The sequence below is a fragment of the Brassica oleracea genome, chromosome C2 (assembly GCF_000695525.1).
Source record: "Brassica oleracea var. oleracea cultivar TO1000 chromosome C2, BOL, whole genome shotgun sequence".
NCBI lineage: Eukaryota > Viridiplantae > Streptophyta > Magnoliopsida > Brassicales > Brassicaceae > Brassica > Brassica oleracea.
The window spans coordinates 24397615-24425450 of NC_027749.1; the positions used below are offsets into that span (position 1 = coordinate 24397615).

The 27836-nt window shown below is 37.0% G+C and overlaps 4 protein-coding genes and 2 long non-coding RNA genes across 7 annotated transcripts; 4 read left to right on the top strand and 2 right to left on the bottom strand.

Moving 5' to 3' along the window:
• Window positions 1-289: 289 nt before the first annotated feature.
• On the top strand, window positions 290-1636 carry LOC106325045 (AT-hook motif nuclear-localized protein 29-like). The gene has a single exon (XM_013763068.1). It carries the CDS (start codon window positions 662-664, stop codon window positions 1529-1531), a length of 870 nt encoding a protein of 289 aa, XP_013618522.1. The 5' UTR covers window positions 290-661; the 3' UTR covers window positions 1532-1636.
• Window positions 1637-4419: 2783 nt separating this feature from the next.
• On the top strand, window positions 4420-5764 carry LOC106326506. Of its 2 annotated transcripts, none has more exons than XR_001267252.1 (4): window positions 4420-4639; window positions 5024-5231; window positions 5318-5490; window positions 5576-5764. It is a non-coding gene; the product is annotated as an uncharacterized LOC106326506 (long non-coding RNA). The 2 variants fall into 2 exon arrangements; XR_001267251.1 differs by having other exon boundaries at window positions 4420-4635.
• A 272-nt stretch (window positions 5765-6036) lies between these two features.
• On the bottom strand, window positions 6037-9023 carry LOC106323807. The gene is made up of 2 exons (XM_013761875.1): window positions 7691-9023; window positions 6037-7598 (listed from the first exon to the last, which is right to left on the bottom strand). Exons 1-2 carry the CDS (start codon window positions 9021-9023, stop codon window positions 6037-6039), a joined length of 2895 nt encoding a protein of 964 aa, XP_013617329.1.
• Window positions 9024-9300: 277 nt separating this feature from the next.
• LOC106325450 lies at window positions 9301-9735 on the top strand. The gene is made up of 2 exons (XR_001266906.1): window positions 9301-9342; window positions 9426-9735. It is a non-coding gene; the product is annotated as an uncharacterized LOC106325450 (long non-coding RNA).
• A 929-nt stretch (window positions 9736-10664) lies between these two features.
• Window positions 10665-13648, bottom strand: LOC106325735. Its single transcript, XM_013763788.1, has 10 exons — window positions 13442-13648; window positions 13188-13354; window positions 12612-12885; window positions 12436-12526; window positions 12093-12217; window positions 11769-11968; window positions 11525-11688; window positions 11330-11444; window positions 11074-11238; window positions 10665-11000 (listed from the first exon to the last, which is right to left on the bottom strand). Exons 2-10 carry the CDS (start codon window positions 13218-13220, stop codon window positions 10836-10838), a joined length of 1332 nt encoding a protein of 443 aa, XP_013619242.1. The 5' UTR covers window positions 13221-13354; window positions 13442-13648; the 3' UTR covers window positions 10665-10835.
• A 6784-nt stretch (window positions 13649-20432) lies between these two features.
• On the top strand, window positions 20433-22788 carry LOC106322864 (putative E3 ubiquitin-protein ligase XBAT34). Its single transcript, XM_013761009.1, has 9 exons — window positions 20433-20706; window positions 20795-20909; window positions 21027-21107; window positions 21218-21306; window positions 21407-21498; window positions 21580-21661; window positions 21762-21930; window positions 22078-22163; window positions 22261-22788. Exons 1-9 carry the CDS (start codon window positions 20605-20607, stop codon window positions 22591-22593), a joined length of 1149 nt encoding a protein of 382 aa, XP_013616463.1. The 5' UTR covers window positions 20433-20604; the 3' UTR covers window positions 22594-22788.
• Window positions 22789-27836: the final 5048 nt, after the last annotated feature.

A 27836-nucleotide genomic window follows, 5' to 3' on the forward strand; every position in this document is an offset into this window, starting at 1 on the left:
ATTCATATTATGTTTGGCCTTAATTCATGCTATTTTTAAGCTTGAAGTGTAAAAATAATTTTTTTTTGTCGAAAATAATTTCTTTATTTTCTCCGCTATTAGCTATAAGCCAAACAAAACGAATATATCCAGAGAAGAAAACTCGAAATCCTTGTTTTATCTTGAATTTCATGTATACACTATCATATGCGGTATATGGTATTTTAATATTCAAAACTATGATTATTGGATCTAATTTTTTTTAAAATGTATAATTTTAAGCTAAATTCTCGTTGTGTATATTTTTATGGCTTTCATGAGTTCATCCTTTAACAAAAGTACTGCAGAGTCGCTCACTTTCAGGGTACATGAAATAATTTGAAGCTTCTCAACTCTTTTCACATCACTCAAATACGACACCGTCTCAAGTGAAGAAACTACTCCTTTCTAGTCCTAAAGCGAGTTAGGGTTTAACACACAAGTAGCACCCGTTTGTGTTGTGTCTCTTTGCTCATTTTCGTCGGTTTGTGTAACCGATCAACACAAGCTATTGGCTCTTCACTCCCTGAAATTTGACTTTTCCACTGGATCTCACCAAAGTTTCTCTATATGAAGAAATCTTCACCCTCACAAAATCATTACATTTGAACCAAAAGAACAATAACCAGTAGATGCGGCGGTGATGGACGGTGGTTACGATCAATCCGGAGGAGCTTCTAGATACTTCCATGGCCGCTTTAGGTCTGAGCTTCACAACCAACTTCAACAACAGGCTCAGGCTCAACCTCAACCTCAACCTCATCCCCAGCTTCAGCCAGATGATGAATCTGACTCCAACAAGGACTCGGGTCGACTTGATTCCGACCAGGTTACCTCGGGATCAACTCCCGGGAAGCGTCCACGTGGACGTCCTCCGGGATCGAAGAACAAGACGAAGCCACCGGTGATTGTGACAAGAGATAGCCCTAACGTCCTTAGATCTCATGTTCTTGAAGTCTCATCTGGAGCCGACATAGTTGAGAGCGTCAACACTTACGCTCGCCGGAGAGGGAGAGGTGTCTCCGTGCTCAGTGGTAACGGCACGGTGGCTAACGTCGTTCTCCGTCAGCCGGTGACGATTCATGGGAATAATGGCGGAACTGGAGCCGGAGTTGGAGGGGTTGTGACTTTACATGGAAAGTTTGACATTCTTTCCATCACTGGTACGGTGCTTCCCCCGCCTGCGCCGCCGGGATCAGGTGGGCTGTCAATCTTTCTTTCTGGTGGACAAGGTCAGGTCATCGGCGGAAGCGTGGTGGCTCCGCTTGTGGCTTCAGGTCCAGTTATACTGATGGCTGCATCGTTCTCTAACGCAACTTTTGAAAGGCTTCCACTTAAAGATGAAGAAGAAGAAGGCGGAGGAGGAGGTCCACCGCCAGCCACGACAGCATCACCACCGTCTGGACCGGGTCAGGGAGAGATAAGAGGTAATCCGAGTGGTTATGATCAGTTTACCGGTGATCCTCATTCGCTTGGCTGGGTAGCCGGAGCCGCTTCAAGACCATCTTTTTAAATTTGAAAATTATGTCCGTAAAATAGCTATCAAAAAAATTAAAAACAGTTTCATGATAATATAACAATGACATTCTCAATTATATTTTTAAGTTCTTTTGATTTTTAAATTAATTTTATCCTAATATGAACTTTTGGATTCGTATGTTTAGATATACTCTCCATCCACAATTCTCTTCTTACTCTCTTTTGGTCAGTAGGGTTTTGCGCCGAAACTAGATATTATTTTTTTCCGTTTCATTTTAATTGTCATTTTAGATTTTGGCATAGATTAAAAAAAACATTTAATTTTATATTTACTAAATAAAATATTATTACTAATACACCTAATCACATTTCAACCAATAGAAAAATAGATTAGAATATAAAGTCAATAAATTTTGCATCGAAATTATAAAACATCACTTATTTTAAAACAAATATTTTACTGTATAACTACAACTAAATTGATACAGAAAGACTATTTGTTATATGCATGACTTCACAAAAAATGATATTAGTAGCTTATACCACATAGTATTGAATTCAATACTAATATGAAAGGTAATCATTTAATCTGTGTAACTATGTATATCAACTAACAAACATCTTGTTCTTTCATTCATTTAGTTACCACATTTATGAAATCCTGGAAATTGTATACTTAATTTGGAAATCTTATGAATATCTTCTTTTGTCTAAGATTCCATGTAATTAAAGAGACAGCTTTCTACAGCCTTGGGCATACTGGAGACTTCAAATCAAATTTTAGCTTAAAAACCTGATTCAATCATATATCTTTTAACAAATTGACTTCTACTTTGTCTTCGATAAGACCGATATGAATCGTTCTTCGGCCTTATCGATCAATCATGGAAATAACGCTAAAATCATATAAAACCAAAAGTAACGCTTGAAAAATTTACGGAAAATTTAAAGATATCGGTTATAGCAATAACATATGCCTTCACAAGAAAATATATTTTCCATTACAGCGATACAAACATAGAAGTGATTTTTGACAGTTACAGCAACTACATTAATGGCGGAAACACGAGAAAGTTACACTCATGACCGGCTAACGTAGGGGGACAAATGGTGCAACCGCCCCATGTCCTTCCCATCTCGATAATTAAGGAACCTAATACTTTGTGTGTATATATATAGACAAATTTAAATATTAATTAAATTTGGTTAAAAATGAACCCCAAAATATTTTACATGTAGATAATTTTTTTCATCACAAATTTTATAAAAATGTTGATGATAAAAAAATTAAATATATTTTAATTTTAAATAAACATAAATATTAAGAGGTTAAAAAAAATTAGCCCAAAGGTCCATATAAATATTTAGTCGGCGCTGATTACACTACATGACCTGCTAGATTCAAGACATGAAAAAGTTTCCCTTTAGAAGATCAGAAAACTCCACTACAACATTACCAAATGTTTTTTCAGGATGTGTGGAAATGAGGAGTGCATCAAGTCCCTAGGGAAAATATGTAGTGACAATATAAAATACAAATTTTGAAGTTTCTTTTATAAATAACTAGGGCCGGTCCGCGCTACACGCAGATTATGATTTATGTATGATGTATATAAGTATATATTATTGTATATTTTTATTGCGTTTATTTTATGTCAACATTTACAAAAGAAATGTATAAGAACATCTATGTTGTTAAGAATCTTTGGAGGTGAGGGATTATGTATGTTATATGTATTATGTGTAAGAACATCTATGATTTACTTGTGTTATAAGGAAGTTTTATATGAGTATTGTTGGAATGTGATTAAATTTTATTTGTTATGTTTCAGAGAACTTTTCATCCAAAAGATTTGCAATTTTATCTTGTATTGACAAAGTGAAACTAAGATGAACTGATTGTATTTTTCAGATGGTCATTGGCCGAGTTAAGTATATTTTGTGTTCGTTTAATTTTTGTTTATTTATAAATTTATCCTTTCAATATCCCAATCAAGTTGATTTGTTTATAGGATCATAGTGTTCATAGTTAACAAACTGAAGTTGCATTTCTTATAAAAAGAAATGGAAATATTGAATGCTATGAGATTATCAAAGCAAAACTAATCAAAAAATACAAATGTATTAATTTACATGTTAGATCATGGATTATTATTTACTCTACAATTCGTTTGTACTAGGGGCACAGCCCCCGCGCACGCGCGGAGCCGGATACTTTGGCGTTCTGTCGTGTAGTTCTGTGTTAGAAATTTTTGTCGAATGTGTGTTCTTCAGTTTTCGTGTTTTCTAATGTGTGGAGAAGATAGGTTATTAGTGATCTTTCGCAGATATACGAATGGATATGTTGAAGGAGGAACTGTGTATGAGAGGATATTAAAATAACCCGTAATTTTTTATGTTTGGATATTTCACATATATGTTTGCATAATGAATTGATATAAAGTTAATATATTTAACGTGTGCTTGGAATAAATGTTAAGTTTATGGGCCTTTGTACGTATGTAGTTGTTAATAAGTTTTTGGAGATATCTATAAATATAAAACTCTCGATAGTAATTTATTGTAAAATAATCTTACATAATCCTGGTTTTTTTTTTAAAAAAAAATCCGTTAATAAATTAATGGTTTTAATATTTGTAAACATAATTAATAATTAATTAAACATAAGATTTGTAATAAAAAAAATTGCATTAAAATTGGAGGGTAAGTTGTAATTATAATAGAAGTGATTTTAAAAATAGTTGATATGTTGTTTAGAAAAGTTTTAACTGGGCTTTGTTCGACATTAGATGTTGGTGAGTTAGAAGGCCTGGAAAAAGGGTAACCCAAAAATAGTAGTGGTATAATTAATTGTTTGTAAAACAAAACTGGTTTAATTGAAAAAAACCGGTCCGGACTCAACAGGGGAGAATGTCACGGAGAACAGCGACCGTGCGAAACAAACGAAACAGAGACCAAAGATTCATGCCCTGCAAAGAGACAACACAGATTTGCCTCGGGGATGTTCCATTTCAATCTGTGTTGTAAATTGATTTGACTGATTGAGGAGAGATTGGCTTACCTGAGGTCCATCTGATTCCGCCGTTGTCATTGATCATCGGCTGCCTCGTCGGCGTCGTATGTTACACCTGCAAGAGAGTAGGTTTGAATTATTATTTTTTTATTTGTTGTTTTGCCCCTTGTTAAAAAATGATCATGTCATATACGTTTTAATCAAGTTTTATGATGACAATAAAGAGGCTGTTTTTAAAAATAGATTTGTGAAAGTGTAGCTGTTGAGACACATGGTTCGTTGACAAATAGTTCGTTAGAGCCATACTTCCTAGGTTTTTTTATTTCTGTTAAAGCTTGAAACCACAAGGAAATTGTCAAATGCTTAGGTGGAAAAAGTAGTTAGCGTACCGGTTGTTTTTGGGAGGCCTTTGAAGGCCTCTCTGTAGACAATGTTGTCTATCGTCTTGCTTCCCTCCACATTACTGCTCATGCCTAAAATCTTGAGACCTTTGGGTGTTGTGACTCTTGACAGGACCACATATAGCTGACCATGGCTGAAGACTGGTTTAGGCAAGTATAGAGCAACGTTTGATAAAGTCTGGCCTTGGCTTTTATTCACTGTCATCGCATAGCAAACCCGGATTGGGAACTGGCGACGTTTCAAGGTGAAAGGGTGGTTGGATTCTAGTGGTGACAGGATGATCCGTGGCAGCAGGATAGGATCTGTCTTCTTTGTAGCAGTAAGCAGCTCTGTTTTAATAACCTTTTCACCCATGTGTGTCACTATTAGCCTTGTGCCGTTACATAATCCTTCTTTCTGGTTCAGGTTACGCAGGAGCATGACCGGGACACCCACTTTCAGCCGGAGTTTGTGAGCTGGTAGGCCTGGGAACTCCAAGGAGTTCAGATATTCCAATGGGTAGGACATTTTGAACTCCTCTGAATGCTGTTCATCCTCTGCAAAGGTGTCTGCACTTAAGTATTCTCTGTCTGGTCCAGGTACTCTTGAAACCAAAAAATTGTTGATTTCATCAACTGTCACATTCCTTGGTGTTAAAATGGCTGTCTCTTTGAGTTTTCTCAGGTCCGTGTATTGGTTTGCAAAATCTGGAAAAGCAGAAGAACATAGTGTCTCCAAAGGAGTTGAAGTTCTAGGTAGGAGGACAGTGTCATCTAAGAATATTTTGTCCTCTGGTGTTTCACAGTCGCCTAGGCTATGAGGCTCACCTGCTGCTACGCCATCACCTACCTGAAGAATCCAGTCTGCGAACTCTTTTTCTTCTGGCTCGACACACATGTTTTGGGTGAGCAGAAAAATGTTACAGTGGTTCCAGAGGTGCGAACGATTAAGAGCAGCGTTGACTGTCTCTTGTCTTGTTCCTTGTGGTATAACTGGCAAAATCTGGCGGAAATCACCACCGAGAAGGACGGTTTTCCCCCCAATTAAACTCTAAGTTCTAAAATTTTTCTAGAATTATCATCACCTGCTCAAGAAGAAAAAATCTAGATATTGTAGTAGAAAAATTTAGAGAATATGAAAAAAATCTATAGGAATGTTTTCCCCGTTCCTCCTGCTCCATAGAGAAAGAATAGCTTGCCTTGGTGCTCACAAACGGACTTGATCACTGCATCATATACTGCCCGCTGTTGATTGTTGAGCTTGCAGAAAAGTTCCTGGTGAACCTTTTGTTCTTCAGCTAAATCAAACTGGTTGTGCCTCGCCATTGCTCTATTCTTCATTTCGTCCATGATAGCTTTGTTTGGAAGTGGCATGCCTGCAAACTCAGTCAATGACTTCTCGTAGTTCTGAAGCAGGGTCTCTATTTCAATAAGTGTATAATGCTGCAGTTCGTCTAGGGTTAGCTGGAGGTCTGGGAATCGAAGAAGGCGTCTCTGGCGCATCAAGACATCTTCTGCCATATATTCCCAAGAATGATCCCAAAGTTTCCTTGGTTCTGAAACTTGACAGTAGATGAGTATTAGTACGAAGAGGTAGCGAAGAGATCTTGGTGATGAAAATTGAGATGCTTCAGACATAGAATCATGCCAGTCCTTGTCTGTCCCGAGAAAGCCTCTAGCATAGCAGGCTTCTTGAAAGTTATCATATTTGATCTCACCCACTGTATATAAATCGTCATAACATGTTGGGCCTCGAACTAAGCTGACTAAAATCCCAAGATAATATTTGTCACCAGCTGCTGGGTTTATGTTTACAATCCTTCCAATGCTCCCTCTTTGCTGTCGCTTTATGTAAATCTTGTTTGAATTGTCCCAGACAAACATTGTTAGCATCTCGATGTATTTTAGTTTTCTGACTTCTTCATAACGTCTGTTCATTTCAAACCATTCCGTTAACATAGTCCGGCCATGTAGGTACCTGTCTTCAACGTTCTGGAGGTCCTCATTCTCATCAAAAACAGCCATGTGTTCGCCAGGAAGGTGAACTGGTAATTTCTGCACTGCTGGACTGTTGTGGTGAATATCAAACACAAAAATTCTCCACATCGACTCACATGCTGAAAGGTACCGCCCCTCAATGTATTCATTAATTTCATTCCTTGGCTGTTCTGGTTTTTTTGGCTCCGACCGTTCGGACTGCTCTGGGGTTTTCTGAACTTTGAAGGTAGCTCTATCAACACCTTTAGTAATGTATTTGAACAGGTACTTGATGGCGCTTGATTTGTTGCACCATTCGACATTGACATGGGCCTTGTATTTCTTCAAGATCTGGAGGTTGTGGGGGACAACAAATTGATTATCAAGCTTGATGTTTCCCTTGGAAACAAACTGCCCAGTCTGTCTGCGCTTGTACAAGATGTAGCCTGATTCATTAACTTGGGTGTGTGGAACATAACTGCGGGGGAATTTCTTTGTGCAAACACCGTTGTCCATGCAAGGAGATGATAATCTGTCTTTCCCACAAGGACCATGCATCATGTGTTGCTCCACCAAACCAAAAGCTTCAGGGTCCTTTTCCTTGTCAGGGAGCTCTGCTGAGATGATGTTGTCAATATCAGCTGCAGTGGGATTTCTGAAGTCCCCTTCGAGCCATAGAAGTATGTGGGCGTGTGGTAAGCCTCTCTTCTGGAACTCTATGGTGTAGACAACTGTTTGGCAAAGAGTAGTTGGTTAGAAATAGTGTGTTTGTATAGAAAATCTCAATGTTGATTAATAACAATATTATTTGCAGGAATGGTACCTGCTTTGGGTCTGGGAAAAAATATGCCTTTGTTGAAATCTGACATCAACTCATCGAGCTTCATCTTGAACACTCTAGACTCGAGGTCGGGCCGGTCGTTGGGATCATCGGTTCCATACAGTTTGAGGTGGTCAGATAGCTCTTCCCACTTAGGATTTGTTGTAATAGTGATAAATAAGTCTGGATTCCCGTGCCATCGACATATTGCCATCGCATCATGATACTTTTCTGCCATATAACGGGGGCTGCCCGTATAGCTGGAGGGTAAGATGACTCTTTTTCCTATTGTTTTTGCATCTGTGTCACCTTTCATGACTGCATCTTGTATATTGTTGTATAGTTCTGCTCTGATTTTCTTCTGGTTTAAGCGGAACCAACGCAACCTTTCCTGCTCTATGCATGTAAAAGCGTCAACAATATACTGGTGGAACAACCTTTTGGACCTCACAATAACCATGCCTTCAGCTAAGCGGGTTTGTATTTGGTGAGCAAAGTACTCTCTTTTTGTGATGTAGCCCCTTTTCCTAGGCTCTCCGTTAGTATTTATGACCGGTATGTTCTCGTTGAAGCCTATCTGTCCATACGGGAAGAGGGTTGGGTATTGCAAAGTCATAAAGAGTGGGTGCATATCACTTATATGCTGCAGGCCTGAAGATCTGTGTTGCACAATTATATCTCTCTCGCCCATATCCTCCGTAAAGTCACCAACGATCAGACCAGCAATTTCATCAGTTTGAGGCATATCATATTGACGATCACGCTTTGACTTGCCTTTCAGTCTTATGCTAAATTCCTGGCAGCTATCAGTTTCATGGATGTCTCTAGCTTTTCTGAAAATCTTAGTCAGACAGTTGTGAGTGTCCATTGTTTCTATCAGCTCTTTTACTATATTAGGATCCAGCTCACCTACTGTGGCCGTACGCTTGACAGTGGAGATTCTATTTTTAATCTCATTAGCGGTATCTATGATGTAGAGCTGACTGAATTTTGGAGGTTGTCCTGCTCCAGGAACCAAAGACCCGATCCTGTGTGCATTTTGACCATGGATTCTGAAAGTGAAAGGCCCCGTTTTGTGCATTACAGAATGATCAATCTGTGCGCCCAATGACGTAAATGCGAGGATGGAGTTATATGTCCGGATATCATGCTGGAAATGTTTGGAGTTGAGGAGCAGTGTTTTCAAGGCGGGTGGAGCTTCTGGTTCTGGTGGGAGTTTTACTCGGCCTTGTTGACAGCATATACTAAAAAGCGGTATTCTGTTAGGACCTCTGGTCCCTTTTTTTTTCTTTCTCCCAAACCAGAGCATGACAAAGGGGACATTCCATGATCCCATTAGTTGCCTTTTTAAGAGATCGTGACGTCTTCCCAGAATTGCGTGATGTCCCTGAAGTGCGTGATGACTTCCCTAAAGTGCGGGGTCTGGAGCCTACGCAAACAAATGTTGCCCAAAGTTAGTATGGGTGATTGGTCATTTCATATTTGAAGAGAGTAGGTGAATCTGTTATTTCCATATTCAAAAAGTTGAAGACAAAGGAGGAGAAAGCTAGTCCATGGTCGGATATCTTTTTGCTTACTTGGGTGCTTTCGGATTGACTTCTTTGATAATAATATGGCTCGCCGCATTTCCCTTGCTCTTCTTTGAGTATCTGCAGGTATAATAGTTGGTAGGAGTCATATATATTGGTATGTTTGGTTAATTCTCTTATTGAGGCAAGTGGTTTCATATATCTGTAAGGTTTATGGGTGAAGCTTACCTTTACGGTTTGAGTTTTCGCCAGAGGAGCTAGGGATCATTGACGACGTGTCTGATCGGAGGAGAGTGTTTTGTCTGTGGCGTTTGTTCCATTCAGTTGCTGTTGGATCGTCTGTTTTCCTTTTTCCCATGATGAACAGTTGTGATTTTGGTGTAAAAACTCTGTGCGTGTTAGTCCTAAAGACGGGGTGTAGGAATTCTGATGAACAGTCGTGGTCTTGTTGGTCTGATTACGTAACGTATATTTGTTGTGGAGACATTTACATAATGAACCCCATTTATTTTCACTATACTATTTTGGTGCTTTTACAGAAAATTAATATGATAATGTAGTGGACTGAAATTGAGGTATAATAAAAGGACCTTTGATACGTAGGAGTTTTAATAAATTTTGCTAATTTTATTTTAAATTTCTGTTTAATAGATAATGTTTATATTTACAATTTAAATTGTGAAGTTGTAAGAATTTCGCATCAGCAGTTTTACGACGTACATAAGTTGATCTTTAAGATTAATAAAAAATTGGTGGATATTTTAGTGGAGTTTGTGCGTTGCCGTGTGGAGGACGTTTAACGGGCCTGCACCAGTTTATGAAGAACAATGTCTATTGGTGCTATACGTTTAAATCTGGGATCTAGAGTCAGGATTATTAATAAACGCCAAAGGTGTTACGAAGATCTTTAAGGGGAAGCATTAAAAAGGTTTAGTGTCACAATTTGCGGCATATATGACGTGCTCATCTTCTAAGGGAAGAGCAACAATCTTCTATTTTGTAGTTAGATTTTTAAGATTTGGAATGAGTTAATCATGGTGCAAAATGTATTATTTCGAGAAAGCGTAGCTCCTTTAGGTTGCATAAACCTTGAGGTTTTATCGATTCTTTGTACGATGAATATAAAGTTATAGGCTAGAAATATATACAATGCTTAGATAAAAAAAAATCTTTTATATAACCAATAGGTGTAACTCTTTATGTGCACGTATATTTCCCTGAAAAACTTTGTCACTGCCTATTTTTTTAGATTTATACATAAATTCTTTTAACAATAAGATGATAGAACAATTAAGACAACCGCATACACACATAATGAGAATTAGACCTTTATTCCTCTATTTTTGTAGTCTATCAATGGCAATAACTTACAAATCAATAGCTCTCTCTATTATCTCTGACTTATATATATATATATATATATTCATAAACATGAGATCATAAAAATAAGTAGAACCCGTCAATATTTCATTAATAAGCAAAGAGAAATTAAATATCCAAACAGAAAAAGATGGCAGAGGAAATTATGCAAAGTCTGAAATGGAAACAAACATAGTAGTAGTTATTTTAAAGCGAAAAAACTAAGTAGTTGACGGGTTCATAGGAATGGATCCTTCCATTCACTCACGGGAGCGCTTGCGGTTGTTCCGAGTGACTGCAATCTCTGGGGGATCTGTGGTACCACACTCCTCCCCGACATTCTCTCTCAAAACAGACGGACCCGAAGGTGGTGCTTTCAACCCGCTGTCACCTTCATTGCCTCCAAGAATGTTCTCATCTTCCTCCTGAGATAAACGAACTTTAGTTTCAAACAAAAGGTTCAAACAATAAACATATCGACAAGTATTATTGAACAACCTTGCCATGGGTCAGCGAGATGATATCTTCAGTTATAGTGGAAACAGTGAAAGTACGGTGGTTTGGTGTGAAGTTGAAAGGTGTCACACGTATCTGGAACACAAACTCCTTATCAGTTAGCTCTTCAAGACAGATTGGGAGGTTCTCCTCTCCGCTGTTTGCAGCCTGCAGCACGTCAGCAATATTCAGTAACTATACTTATTAGCAGGGGAGTGCAATGGGAATGAATATTTTATATGTGAAAAGCAGAAAGAACCTCATCGAGGGCAAGGACAGCAGCATCTTGCTGGGTAAGTTTTGTCATCTCCTTATCAAAGACGACAAATGTGGCGCTATCGTTGCCATCATCAACAGCAAGCTCAACACGGAACCTATGATCGAGCAATGACATGGTCAGTGAATGCTTAGCGTAAGATGTTTTTAATAAATAGAGCATAGCATACAAAGTTACCTGACAACACCGGTAACGGCGTCAGTTACACATCTGTTGCAGCTTAGTGAAGTTCCAATCCTCTCCAATTTTCTGTTGCAGACAGTGCATGCCACAAAGGACCACCCATTCTCATGGACGACACCAACAATCCGTGCTTTGCAGAAGAAATCAGCCTCCTGAGTCTGACCATGAAAACACGTCAGTGATAGTAATCTAAAATCGCAGGAAACACAGATAAACGTGGACACAGTAAGATCACAACCTGCTCATTGGAGTTGGAGATGAAAGTGTTGAGATCTGCTATTGAGACAAGCTCCTTCTTCTTAATTCCTTGGAGAGTGTCGACAAGAGGAAACACTTTGGATGATTCACCTCCAACCATGCTGACAAACGTTGCTATTTCAGGGAGGCGGGTGTCGAAAAAGAAGCGAGTCCCTGGTGTGGAGTTCAAGTACATGTTACCTGGTCAAAAAAAAAAAAAAAAAAAAAAAACCAAACTATTAGATATATCAATATGTTAGGGGATTCTGAGTTCAAACGTGTATGAGACCAGCTTGGAATGAAGCAGGAAGTAAATGGTCAGAACCTCCAAATAGTTTAGGATTGACCGTGGTCACCAACATCACAGACTTGGTCTTATCGCCTGCTTTCAAGAGACCCCTGAAGGTCGATGCAGCCTCATCCCACAGAGATAAGTAGACAGTCACATCTCTGTCGGAGAAACAATAAGTAATCATTAGTAAACAAAACACAGTAATGAACTAAACAGATATATAAGCAGCGGACGTGACTTATCAAGATGATTTCATTAGTTATAAAACACAGCACAACAATAACTAAACAGCTACGAATCAGCGGACTCCACTAATCAAAATGCTTCATAACTCGAGACATTACAAAAATCTGTAAGAAAATAAACTAATACTTACGGTTCGATTAAGAGGCGGACCACCACTCTGGTTGTTGCTGCATCGTTCCGGAGATCGGACCCTTGGACAGAGCGTATCTCACCCACGACGTCTGCCAGTTTATGAAAAGTTACTTATTTTAAAAGCAAAAATAAAAGAAATATTGAATCAGAGTTTTTGTAATTATGGAAACAAACCGGGGAGCTCCAGGTTCGTGTTCGAAAGAACGTGAAGGTTGTCGTAGCGCCGCACCATGAATTTTTCAGAGTTGATCACAGGCGCGTCAGAGAGGACCTCGCAGATACGCGTGGAAGGGGTGAAACGGATCACGAACTGATGCTCTGTGATCTTGTACGTGTGAGCGCACCTTGCAACTTCAAAACGATCCACTTTTACTATAGAACCAGACTTCAGATCAGGACGGTAGTGACTCGCTCGATTAGCGGGAATGAACCCGTGAATAACCGAGTCCTGCAAGGAAATTTTAAAATCAAAATATCAGATTTTTTTAATCAACAAAAAAACGTAAAGATAGCCGATCTAGAATACAAAAAAAACAGAACCAGTTCATCAGGTAATAAAACTATTAGAACCTTTTAATCATAAAAAAACCGTAAAGAGATCTATAATACAAAATTCAGTACTCAACAAAAAAACGTAAAGCTAGCAGATCTATAATACAAAAGTCAGAACCAGTTCATCGAGGAATAAAACTATTAAAACTTTTTAATAAAAAAAAAACGAAAAGAGATCTATAAGACAAAATTCAGTACCAGTTCATCGAGGAGGAGTATCGTGATCCCCATGAACTCCCCATTCTTCTTGATGTTGCGGGAATCCCAGAAGCGTATTAGACGACCAACAACGAACTGAGAAGTTCGTCCGAGACGGAGAGAGTTGAATGTGGATCGGGCGACGACGGCGTTAGCGACCGGAGAAACTGCAGTAGTCATTTTCGGAGCAGGCGTTACAGAGCTAAGCAGAGAGAAACCGTAGAGAGAAAAGTCAGGAGCAACCGAGAGCTAACCTTGGAAGCAGCTATATAATGGAGACTGGAGAAGCGTTAGAAGAAGCCAAATCGTATCAGCGGCGGTGTAATTGTGCGTTAATGAGATGAGTTACGGAAGGAAGGAAGGTGAAGGATCGGCTGCGCAAACGAAGTCGTCTCTTCTCCTGGAGCTGTGAAGATGAACTCACGTGAACCCTAGAAGAAAACACAACTTTTTACCACGACGTATTGGATACAGCACGGCTTGAGCTCCAGGAAGCAAGTAACGGCCTATCGAAACACAAAGCCCATACGTATAAGTAAATGGGACACGTGGCGGCTTCGTGGATGAAGGTGTAATAGAAAAAAAATTAAAAAGGAAGCCAGGGGTAATCGAACCCGTACACTCAAGCTTTACTATAAGCGGGTTATACCACTGGGCCAAGTAGACTTTAGTTGTTATAGCCAGGGTGACGTAAGTGTTATACGAAAATAAATTCGGCCCCTTTAAAATGTGCTGACGTGTCACCTCAGGAGGAGAAAAACTCCCTCATTATATTATAGATTAATGATGCTATGAGATTAATGATGCTATGAATATTTAATTTTAGGTCTTAATTCATTTAAATTAATCTTACAATAGTTATATTTCCGTCTTCATCAATTATTGTTTTTGTATCCTAGTTCAGTGTTTTAATTTCTCTATTTTTAATATTACTTTGATAAAAGAAAGTGTAATTTTTATTGGCATATTTATAAAACTAAATCATTACTTTCAGTTTCAGCTACCGCTTTATTAAAATACTAGTATGGTTAAAAAAAAAAAAAATACTAGTATGGTTTCCCGTACTATGCACAGACGTTATTTATATAAACTAAGATATTTACAATGAAAGATGATGTTTTAAACTTTTTTAAAAAAATTTGCTGATTATATCTTATAAAAGTGTGAGAAAAATATAAAATAATAATCTATTTTCCAAAACCAAACAAAAATACATTACGTATGAAAAACAGATTGAAGGAAAGAATATCTTTTATATTTTGCTTAAGTACAATTATAGTTCCAACTTTAGTTTTTGTAGATAATTGACATTAGGGGTTCTTTTTCAAAAATGACTCAAAATATCAAGCCAAAAACAAAAATAAACTATGTTTTTTTTTAAACTTTGTTTTGTCCTATTCACCCTAGAAGTTCTGGTTATTCACGAAAATGTCATTATTTTATTTATTTATTTATTTTTCAAAAATAAGGCTTTTACCTTACCATCTTCATCTTCACCAAATATTTACAACTTTGTCATTGACATCAATACCTCAACCACCATGAACTACCAAATTCAGAGTGTTAATGCCCTAAAGTTTCAATTTTTTCTCATCCTTTCTCATTTTCTATCCACACAAACCAAATATCTTCCACTTTCTCTCAAAATTCATCAAAAAAACTGAAAATTTTGATTACATATTATGTAAGGTTCATAAGCTCACGATTCTTGGTGATTAACGAGTAGGCGACTGTTGTGGTGAAGTTCTGGGTGATTGGAGAAACCACGCAAATCATCTCACAAGTTCAAGGTAAAAAATCGCGAACTACATTTTATTTTTCAGATCTATTCGACGAAAAAGACTTCTTTAGAAGTCTTCTGGTCAATGCATAGGTTAGTTTTGCAATTGATCTTTTGTGTGTTTTTAATAGAAGACTTCCCTAGAAGTCTTCTAACTTTCTTTTGTAAACAAAAAAATTCGAAATTCCCGAGAAAACTTCTTTGGAGGTCTTCTCGGATAAAAATGTTACTTTTAAATTTGACCGAAGTTGGTCAGAAATTTGACTTTTTGTAGAAGACTTCTAAGGAAGTCTTCCTGGAGAAAACTTCTACAGAAGTCTTCTGAAAGTCTTCCCTAAGTCTTCTCAATGCCGGAAGATGTCTGCGTGGGTTACTTTTGCAATTGAAAAATAATAGTAACTCGAGTTTAATTCTGGGTTTTGGTCAAACCTTTGCCCGCGAGAGAAGACTTCTAGAGAAGTCATCCGACGGAAGACTTCTAAAGAAGTCTTCTCTCGAAAAGTCAAATATAGTCAATTGCAAAAGTAACCCATCAGACTTCTTGCGACATTGATATGACTTCTGGAAGACTTAGAGAAGACTTCTTTTGAAGTATTCTCCAGGTAGACTTCCCTATAAGTCTTCTATAAAAAGTCAAATTTCTTACTAATTTCGGTCAAATTCAAAAGTAACCTATTTATCTAAGAAGACTTCCAAACAAGTCTTCTCTGAGAATTTCGAAAAAATTTCAATTTCAAAAGTAAACCAATATTTACAAAAGAAAACTTCCGAAGATGTCTTCTGTAGAGTAGACTTCTTAAGAAGTCTTCCTTCGTAAATTTGCAATTGCAAAAATGACCTAAATAGAAGACTTCTTTTGAGATCTACACAGAGTAGACTTCTTTTGAAGTCTTTCGTGGATGACTTCAAAAGAAGTCTTCTACGTAAATCTTTATTAAACTTCAAATTTATCCAAAATTAAAATAATTTTTAATATTTTCTTACTAATTTATGTTTATTAGTCAATATTGGGACTAATGAGTCGAATTTATAACTTAATTGGTGATAATTATAAAGTTACAAACATTGATGTTTAATAATGTTTCTAGCTAAACGGAGAAGTCTTCTGTAAGTCTTCCTCATAGAAGACTTGAAGAAGACTTCATAAGAAGTCTTCTCCGATGATTTTGTAGTATTAAGTTGATGTTTTGTGTTTGTGTTGTCTTCCTCATAAGATACAATTTTTAACTTCCGTGAGATTTAAAATTTCAACTTTCACTTAAAATTCAATTTTGATCTTTTGTGAATTTGACTAAGGTTTCTTGATAAGTCTTCTCTCTTAGTTTTAGCAAATTTTACTAAGTTTTTGTGTTGTTGTGTTAATAACTTTAATGAAGTCAAATACTTTTGGCAAAACATGAACATATTTACTATTCTTTTGATTAACATCTCTTAAAGTTTACAAAATAATTCACAACTAAAATATTACACATACAAATCATAAAAAGACCATAAACAAAATTATTACACAACTGGATATTATTCCTCAACATAGATAAGCTGAACTCCACTTCACATCATCTCTTTGTACCACTTTGGGCAGAAGACTTTGGAAGACTTTCTGAAGACTTCGGGGGAAGTATTCTAGCATAAAATACACTAGAAGATTTCCCAAGAAGTCTTCCGAGAGTCTTCCGAGAGTCTTCCAAGAATTATCTCAGAAGTCTTCCAAAATCTGTGTCAAGCATTCAAATGACTTCAAAATAGAGAAGACTTCAAAAATATTTTTTTAGATAATAAACAAAACAGTCACATTAGGTTAGATCTATAATTTTTTAGAATCTAATATATAAAACACACAAAATTTATATCCAAAATTTATACCACTTTAGGCAGAAGACTTCGGAAGACTTCTTGACACGAAGTCTTCTAGCATAAAATGCATTAGAAGACTTTCTAAGAAGACTTCTGAAAAGTCTTCCGAGAGTCTTCTGAGAGTCTTCTGAGAAGTCTTTCAAAGTGGAAAAACCTGCAAATTCAAAAACATTCAAATGACTTCAAAACAGAGAAAAACTTCAAAAATGAAAATTTTATGCTTACAAAATAAACAAAACAGTCACATTATGTTGAATCTATAGCTTTTTAGAATATAACATATAAACACACACATAAATTCATATCCAAAATTTAGAGATCTACCTTTGAAAGAGTGAAAGATGAGAATCATGTAATGAAAAATCTGCAAAAAGAAAATAAATTAGTGAGAAGACATAAGAAAAAGTGAGAAATGGATATAAAGTTGAGATTAGAGAGATGTTGGAGAGTTTTAGAGTGAGAAACATTATATTTTTGCTGCAGTCATTTGAGAGGAAGAAAGAGAATGTATAAATTTTTTTTATATATGGAGACAAAAATTTCAATTAGGTTAAATATTTTTGACCTAAAAGACTTCTAAGAGAAGACTTTTTGGAATGTTTTCTAAGAGAAGATTTCTTTGAAAGTCTTCTAGATCCTACATTCACTCATCTATGTTAAAAATAATTCAAATTTAGTAAAACTAAATTTTCATCGTTTTTAGTTAAATTTAGGCGGGATGTGTCGGAAGACTTCTTTTTAAGTTTTTTGTGAGTCTTCTAGACCCTAAAATCAAATAGCTATGCAAAAAAAATCTTTTTAAACTTAAAAAAACTTAGAAAGTGTTTAAATCAAATTATTAGATAGTTACTAAACATATATACGTCAATTTGAAAAAGGAAAAAAATTGAAGATAAGATTTCAAATCTAACCCTAAAGATACCAACAATACTATAACATATGTTACCAAACCATAAACCAATGACTCATGAACCAATCTACATTCACTCATCTATGTTGAAAATAATTCAATTTCAGATAAACTAAATTTACATCTTTGAAAAATGTTTATTATTACATTATTTCAAATTTTCACCCATGAAAATATTTTTTATAAAAATTTTAAATTATTTTTAAGATCTAATCCATGAGAAGAATTTCTGTGGAAGACTTCTGGAAGGCTTATGGAAGACTTTTGGAAGACTCTTGGAAGACTTATGGAAGACTTTGATTTAGGCGGAAAACCTAAATTCTACTAAAATATAAGTGGGATGTGTCTAAAGACTTCTTTTTAAGTCTCTTGTGTGTCTTCCAGACCCTAAAATCAATTAACTATGCAAAAAACACTTTCTTAAACTTAAAAAAAAAACTTAGAAAGTGTTTAAATCAAGTTATTAGATAGTTACAAAACATATATGGGTCAATTTGAAAAAGAAAAAAAAAATGAAGGTAAGATTTCATAATCTAATTAACCCTAAAGATACATACAATACTATAACATATGTTCCCAAACCCTATACCAATGACTCATAAGCCACTATACATTCACTCATCTATGTTGAAAATAATTCAATTTCAGATGAACTAAATTTACATCATTGAGAAATGTTTATTATTATATGATTTCAATTTTTTACCCATCAAAATATTTTTTATAAAATTATAAAATTATTTTTAAGATCTAATGAACGAAAAGACTTACAAAGAAGTCATCATAGAGAAGACTTACAAAGAAGTCATCATAAAAAAGACTTACAAAAAAGTCTTCTTTAACTGAGGGGTATAATGGTAAAATTGAATATATGTTTTTTGTTTGTTCATAAGGGATTTGTTGTAATTTCACTAGGCTTTTGGATTATTTTTGCATTTGATTGAATTTAGGGTACAATTTTATATTAAAAATCAAGTTTTGAGTCATTTTTGCCGAATCCGCTTCACATTAGCTGTCGAGTCTTTTGCTTCTCCTACTTTTTATCTCTTTTGTTGTATCTTTTACATTTCTTGATCTTCATTATTATAACATTTTTGTTCTAAAAAGCCACAAATTTGGTAACAGTATATACATAAATAATTAAAAAATGTATATATTGATCGGAAAGTGAAAAACAAAGATAATACCAACATATTTATATAAAAATAAAACACATAAAAATTAGTCTTATCAAGATATATCTTCTTCTAGACAGTAGAAGTGAGTCTTTCTGGTTTCTCTTATCACACGAGTTCCCTAAGTCTTTATCTCCCTATCAAATTAAAATTATGCATTAATCTACTACACTTTTAGAAATTATAACTTTAATTCAAACGTACCTTTTCATCCACAAAGAATACTTCCATCCTAAGGACAGCTTAATGTTTATGTTTGGGATATTACTCTTAAATCCGGGATAGCAGAGCTCTAATTTGTTTCTTCTTTCTGAAAAAATAAACTGAGAGATAGGAATCTATTCCAATGGGATATTCAACCTAAAATATAAACTAAGAGTCAAGAGATTATTTATTTGAGAAGAAGAGAAGAATCATTCTAATTATAAGTAGATATCATAAACTTGTATCAGTTTTTTTGCTTCACTGAAAACTCAAAAAAAAAGAGAGAGAGATATGAAACGTTGGAGAAAGAGAGAAAATATAAGAAAACTGTTAAACTAAAATATATATAGCAGATGAAACGGTTAAAATGAAAGGGAATTATCAAATCCATTCCTTGTTGTGTGCTAGTGGTTACTTGAGAAATAAAGGAAGTTAGGTTTTTGGATAAAAAAGAACGTGGGTAAAATATCTAATGTTGAAGAAAGCTGAAAAAATTATGACCGTAAGAAATTGTTCTGTTCATTTTTCTTCAATTTCAAATTTGTCTCATTTATATTTAAATTCTTCTATAATAGTTTTTATTTATCTTTTTGTGCATAGAAATAATGATGATGATTACAAATAAATTCTAATACAATTAGTCATTTTGTTATATATGCACGTGAGTAGTTAAATTATAAACATATAATATGATCTTTTGTTTTATAGATGAAGTGAAATGAAATCTACGCTAGTGGAGATGTAAACATATCGATGTGTTAATTCTTCGTTAGTTTTTTATTTTATGAATATGGTGTTAATACATCATTTTATTTTCTAAGTTTCTGTGACGTGATGATGCTTTATGTTATTTACATTATATATTTTTTACAATAATTTATATGGCTGAAATCAGAAAATAGGAGATGTTCAATCGGTTGTTTTTTTGGTAGTTAAAGATTAGAAGTTGGAGAAAAAATAGGAGATGAGGAAAGCAAATTAAATTTATTTTTGATTTTTTTTATATTTTTACTACGCGTCAATATTTGATTCGCCATGCGATTTGCCCTTTAGTATATAATGTATTATTTACTTACAACCAAACTAAAACTCAATTTTATATAACTAAAATTTAGACAAACCGTAAACTTGTAGTTATGATTTATTCAAGTTTAATTGAAAAAGAATAAACTAGAAAAATCAAATTGTGGTTTTAATCTGGTAACTATTTCTTACCGAACAATTTGAAAGTCGAATAACCTTATCCAAAACACGGACTGGAAGTCCTATCGTTTTTTTACTTAAAAAAAGTTTATCATTTTGTCCTGAGTCAACTCGTTACTTTCTCGGACTCTTCATCGTTTAGAAAAAGAGAAAAGAAAATGAGGAAAGTTTCCTTAGTAGTTTCCTTTGATGTATTTCTTCATATTTGTTCTTTTCAAAGAATTCTTCTATATATATATTTCACTATCTTCGCAGTTTAATCATCTTGATTTAAACCAAATTCTTGAGTAAATGGGGCAACAACAGTTTAAAGACGAGGTACTATCTCAACAAGTTAGTCAGAACGATGTCGAAGGTATCAGATCCCTTCGCCATGAAGGTGCAGGACTCAAGGTTTTTCATCTTTCTACTCCATCCTCTCATATTTATACTTGTAAAGAAGGAAGAACGCCATTAAACTGAATGTGTGTTTTGGATGTAGTGGTCTGATAAAGAAGGAAGAACGCCATTAATCTTAGCTTGTGCTAAAGCAAAGCTATATGATGTAGCAGAAACTCTGCTCGAGTTGGGTTCCAATGTCAATGCTTATCATTCCGGTTATTATTATTATTATTATTATTATTATCAAGATCAAGAATCAATAATCTTCTTACTTCCCCCATTTTTCTCTTTTATGTTTTGAAGAGTTTTTATTTTAATTTTGTTGGTATCAGGTTGCAATGCAGGGACTCCTCTGCACCATGCTGCAAAAAGAGGTCTTGAAAACACGGTTAAGTTACTTCTTTCTCACGGTGGTGAGTTTTTTTAATCTCTTTCTTGCCAATTTTTCCGACAGAAAAGTTCTTTAAGTAGTCTATTTATGGTGTTTCATTTACATTTACATGATGGTTTTTTCTTCTCGCAGCAAATCCATTGGCTTTGAATGACGACTTTCAGACACCTCTCGATGTTGCTAGGGATAACGGTCACTGCGATGTCGTACGCGCAATCGAGGTATGCTAGTAACACCTATATCATATTTTATACAATAGATGAGTAAACAACATGACACCATTTCATGATTTATAACTCTTTAAGTTGTTTGATTATGCAGAGTCACATCTGCTTGTTCTCTGGCTGGATGCGTCAATTTTATGGCACCAGCTTTCAGGAATTATTTTCTCCTCAGCTTCTTTCAAGAAGAGTGTGAGTATTTGTTTTTTGTTTCTTATCGTTCTTCTTGTTGCACATGAATATGAATCTGCTTTAGGACTTGTGTTTTTGCAGATGGGTAGTTATCGTACCAACTAGTTCAGGAAACCCCGTAAAGCCTTTGAAGTTGGAGTTGGTTGTGTATGCTAGTCTTCAGGTACTAAAAATTCATTCTCTCTTCTGAAACTATGATTTGTTTCCAAGTTTTGATATTACACTATACTTATGAAACTGTTATGATGTGTATATATAACTAGGATGCACAACCCATAACGGTGATGCCTTTGTGGAAAGCCAAGTTGGAGGAGCCGAGATCGGATCAGTCCGATGCTTCAGTGATGATTGTTGATAACTCCTCAAAGCGCAAGAAGCAGAGAAGAAGGGGATACATTTCTCACGCGAGGCGTTGGGCCCAAGTTGACAGGCGTAAGTGTACATAGTTTTGCCTATTATTGCTTGAAAAATAATTAGTAACCATAGAAAGTTTTTCTTCTTTAAACTGATGCTTCAGCATTTTAAAACTTTTCAGTGAATTGAACACCTAATTTTTTTTTATTAATATTAACTTTCCAGAAATGCGCCTTAAGCTGGCAGCAGCGACCAAAGGTGACATAAAACAGCTGAACTGGTTTTGTGAGGCATGTAAAGGAACTCCACAGGTATATTTTTGCCATAATGATACAATTTAGGAAGTGAAGATAATTGCTATTTGTGTATCTCTCTGACTCATTTGATACTAACTGGAAATTTATACAGCCAATGAATCTTCCAGTGTTTCTGCAAACAACTGAAAAGATCATTTCCAATGAGCTTACACCATCAGTTCCTCTACTGAGAGCTGCGGTGGAAGTAGAAGACGGTTCTGTTCACTATCCATCATTCCCGTCTACAAAATTTGAGAGTAGAGAAGGTAGTGGAGGATCTGGAGTGTGTGTGATTTGTGTGGATGCATCAGCGGAAGCAGCATGTGTCCCATGTGGACATGTCGCTGGATGCATTTCCTGCTTGAAAGAGATCAAAAACAAGAAATTGGCATGTCCTATATGTCGTGCCAGCATCGATCAGGTCATTAAGTTATATCATGTTTAAACAATAAAAAGAAGACAAAATGTATCACCTCATCTCACCATTCACGTCCCCGTCCACCGGCTTTGTTCACGACTCATTTATCGCTTTTGGGCTTTGTTGGTTTTGGGTTATTGTTTGATATCTTCTTATTTAATTGAGTGCACGATTGTCGTTGACATCTATTATTGAATAAAATCCCTGGATTTCTTCAGTTGATTTCATGTTAACGGCTATTCCTTGCAAATCAACGTCTTTCAAGAACCTTCATCAAATGACCATTCTAAGGAATCAACGATTCCTAGTCCAACAACTATTCCTCTTGGAATCAATGATCCTTGAGTTTATCCATCTTGACTCTGCGCCCAACTATCTCCTACTTTTTACTTTATGATGTTTTTTTGTAAGATAACTGAAACCATAGAAGTATAAATATGATAAAGTTCATATACTTTTAGGATTTTCAAAATCTGAAAAGGAAAATTGAGTACTTTATAAATATTAACCTCATGAAACAAGCACAAAAACTGACTTTTGAGCAATCAATGACCTTTCAGACAATCTGGAGAAGCAGCACAAAATCTTAATCATCTTTTTTTTTAATGCTCATTTTCAAAAGAAGTGTGGCAAATAGCTTCACTAAAAACTGTAATAGGTGAACCTTGTATATCTCCGCTTTCATGTTTACTAAACCTTAGGCTGTCATTTCCTCATCTAGGAAACTGAAACTGTATTTCTAATCACATTCAATCGCAATTTTAACTAATCATCTTCTTATAACTATTTTGCAAAACACAATTCAGTTGGGCCAGTTAGTCAAAAATGGGCAGTCGATATTAGCCAGGCATCAGTTTCCAAAGCCGAGCAAGTGCTCAATTGTAGGTTCTGGTCGATTTTCTTATAGAACTACCGCCTGAATTTGAGCAAGATTTAACTCTTCCTAGAAAGAATTGGATTCTCAATGTCAATAGAGCCTCCTCAAATACAAGACCTGGCGTCGGTGGAGTATGTATGGGTTTCATCGACAATGAAACTGAATACGAAGCATTGATTGCCAGATTACGTCTGGTGAAAACAATTATAGCAAAATGCATTTAGGCTTTTGTGACTCAGAACTCCTCGCCAATCATTTCAATAGCGACTACAAAGCAAAGAACCATAGCGACTACAAAGCAAAAAACGAACGAAGGGATGCATATCTCAGAGTCGTCCAAGATTTGGCCACATAATTTCACTTATTCGAGTTAAAAAAGGTCCCAGGAGAAGACAACACGACAGCGGACGCCCTAGCCATGTTAGAATCAAACCCAAGGACCAATACTAAAATGGTCGCAAAGATTTACTTAAATTTCCAACAATTCACCACCACTTTCACATATTCACTAAATAATTAATAGATATATCAAATTCATGCATAAATTAAAATGTTTTAATATTTAAATGTTCATCCTAGTGTATTACACATTCCAATGTAAACTTAGAGAGAAAGTGTATTTGGTAAACTGTCTGTCATTCTCATTGATCACGTAGGATACATATACTCGACGACCATATCTTTACAAGGAGATTCTACTATATCTACAGCTCATTGATCACGTAGGATACATATACTCGACCACCATATCTTTACAAGGAGATTCTACTATATCTATAGCTACCCTTACATCATTATCTTCCAATATATTGTACTTATCTCAACAACCCGAGACTTATCTCATCGGTTTGGTTCAGTAGACTTTACTTAACCATACCACCCTTAACACTCCCCCTCAAGTTGGTGAGTGTAAGTTTCTAACTCCCAACTTGTTCATTAGATAATGAAACGCGGAACTACCCAATGCCTTCGTCATTACGTCAGCTAGTTGTTGCGTCGTCCGAACATGTCGTAATGTTATTAGCCGATCTTGCACTGCGTCTCGAACACTATGACAGTCTGACTCGATATGTTTGGTCCTTTCGTGGAATACCGGATTAGTAGCGATGTATATGGCTGATTTGCTATCACAGAAAAGCTGCATAGGTTCATCATGCTTCACTCCCAAGTCCACAAGAAGCCGTTTCAACCACTTTAGCTCACGCAGAGTCGCCACCATTGACCTGTACTCTGCCTCCGCGGAAGAGTGAGATACTGTATCCTGCTTCTTCGTCTTCCACGAGATGGGTGAGTCTCCCAACAGTACGACAAACGCGGGCAGACACCTTCTCGTCAGAGGACACGCGGCCCAGTTAGAGTCGCAGAAGGCTCTTATGCGAAGATCCCTAACTGCTTTTAACATAATTCCCTGACCAGGACAACCCTTCAGATATTTGAGTACTCGCATCGCAGCATCCCAATGAACTTCTCTCGGCTTCTGCATTACCTGAGATAAGACATGTACAGCATAGCTCAGCTCCGGCCTTGTGATCGTGAGGTACACGAGCTGTCCTACCACTCTTCTGAACTTCTCTGTATCCTTAAACATAGGTCCTTTATCTCCCAATAATTTGTGATTCTGCTCCATTGGAGTTGCTACCGGTTTACAACCCAACAATCCCGATTCAGCAACGATCTCCAGCGCGTACTTTCTCTGTGTGAGGAACATCCCCATTGGTCCACGTGCCATCTCTATACCGAGAAAGTATTTCGCTTTGCCTAGATCCTTCATCTTGAAGCAATCACTCAAGTAAGCCTTGAACTTCATCATCATCCTCAAGTCATTACTCACAAGTATCAGATCATCCACGTAGATCAAGACTCTCAAGCTTTTACCGTCTTTGATAAACGTGAATAATGAGTAGTCAGAGTAAGATTGCTTGAAACCGAAACGCTTGAGTGCAGTGGTGAGCTTTGCAAACCAACATCTTGGTGCTTGCTTCAACCCGTAAAGAGACTTTCTCAGCTTACACACTTTCGTTGGACTATCACCGTAGAAACCAGGGGGCATTTTCATGTATACTTCTTCTTTCAATTCTCCATGCAGGAAGGCGTTGTGTACGTCCATCTGGTGTATCTCCCAATTCTTCGCGACTGCTACTTCCAACAGAGTTCAAACTGTGGTTATTTTAGCGACAGGCGCGAAGGTTTCTCCATAGTCTCTTCCTTCTACTTGTCTATTACCACACACCACCAGCCTTGCCTTGGGTCTCTCCATCGTTCCGTCAGCATTGAACTTGTATTTGTACACCCACATACACGCTAGTGCCTTCTTCCCTCTCGGCAATTCCATAACATCCCAAGTTCTCTGATCTTCCAGAGCAACTACTTCAGTTGACATTGCTCCATTCCATATGGGATCTAACATCGCTTCTCTCCAGTTCCGTGGTTCTACATACGATGAAAGAGCTGCAAGAAATGCTTGGTGTTTCTCGGAAAACACCGCATCATTAACATAAGCCGAAATAGGATAGGAGCAGGCAGAGTTACCTGGACTCGTTTCTGAGTTCCGTGAAGGAGCGGGATGAATTGGAGATGAGTTGTGTTTTTCGAGAGTGCAGCTTGCGTTGTAAGTCACGTAGTCGCGCAACTTCACTGACGGCCTAGTAACCCGTTGTCCTCTCCCGAGACTTTCTTCAGGAGCTCGCTCACTTTCCTTATTTTGATTCGCATCACTAGCTTGTGACTGCGTCGTCGTTGCTGGCTCGACAACTGGTGTTACCATTGATGTCGTCATCTCTGTTTCAACTTCGTCACTTACTAATTCTTTCTCCGCTACAGAAACATCATTACTCCCCCTGGAGTCCAGCACTTGCTCCGGTTCCTCACTATAGTCAATATTCAGAGGAGAAGGATTGGCTGGAGCTTCTGTACTCTGGGAAACTTCTTTGTACGGGAACGTTTTCTGGACAAACTCCACGTCACGCGAGACAAAGAACTCTTCACTATCCAAGTCGTATAACTTCCATCCCTTTTTGCCGAAGGGATAGCCAACAAAGATGCATCTCCTGCTTCTAGCCTTGAACTTGTCTTTGTCACGCAATGACTTGTGAGCGAAGCAAAGACACCCGAACGTTTTAATACTCTCATATGACGGACGCTTTCCATACAAGCATTCGTAGGGTGATTTACCGTGAAGAAGACTAGAAGGGGTTTGGTTTATCACATGTGCTGCGGTGAGAACACTCTCGCCCCAGAATTTGATCGGAAGATTTGCCTGAAACATTATTGATCTCGCAACATTGAGAATGTGTCGGTGCTTCCTCTCCACTCTACCATTCTGCTGTGGAGTCGCTACACAAGACGTGTGATGCACGATCCCATTCTCTGCAAAATACTTCGACAAACAAAGAAACTCCGTTCCATTGTCGCTGCGTACAGTCCGAACTGGATGCCCAAAATGACGGAGCACAAGGTTACAGAAGTTTGGCAAGACGGTTTTCACTTCCGATTTTTCGAGTAACAAATGTATCCACACTGCTCGTGAGAAATCATCTACGATCGTTAGGAAATAAATAGCACCACACGAGGCTGGTTCGCGATAGGGACCCCATAAATCAACATGAATTAACTTGAAAGGTACTGAAGCTTTATTAGAACTCTCGGGAAAAACACCACGAGTCTGCTTTGATTTAAAACAAATGTCACAACCTCCAAACTTGTCGGAGTTGCTTGAAACACCAGATAAAAATGGTAAAAATCCTAAAACACCAAAAGACGGATGCCCCAGTCTGCGATGCCACAAAGCCTTCTCCTCCGCGGCTTTAACCCTGAGACCTCGCCTGACTGTCACATCTCGATAAACATACACACCGTTCCGTTCTTCACCGGCTCCAATCAGGGTCCTCGTAAAACGGTCCTGCAAAACACACAGTGTATCAGAAAACACGGCAAAACATCCTGTCTGCTTTAGCAATTTCGCCACAGACAATAATGTACAATTCAGATCGGGAACTAATAAAACATTAGGCAATATCAGTTTTTCCGACAGTCGCAGCACACCGCAGCGAGTAGCCTGAACTGCACTTCCATCTGCAAACCTTACTGGACAACCAACGACATCACACATATCACTGAGCAAACGAGCATCCCCAGTCATGTGATTTGATGCTCCAGTGTCGAGAATAACCTCTCCCGTCTGTTTCTTACCATTTAGCTTGTCTGGTATCGGTTGAGACTTCTGCTGCTCCAGGAGTGCAGTCAATGAGGCCCACTGATCCGCCGTCAACGTAGGAACATTCGTCCCACCAGAAGGTTGAGCCTGCATTGCATTTGAACGTGGCTGGTTACTGCGTCCATGCCCTCTGCCTCCTCTGGCTCGTCCGCTCCGATCTCCCCCTTGGTTACGCTCAGT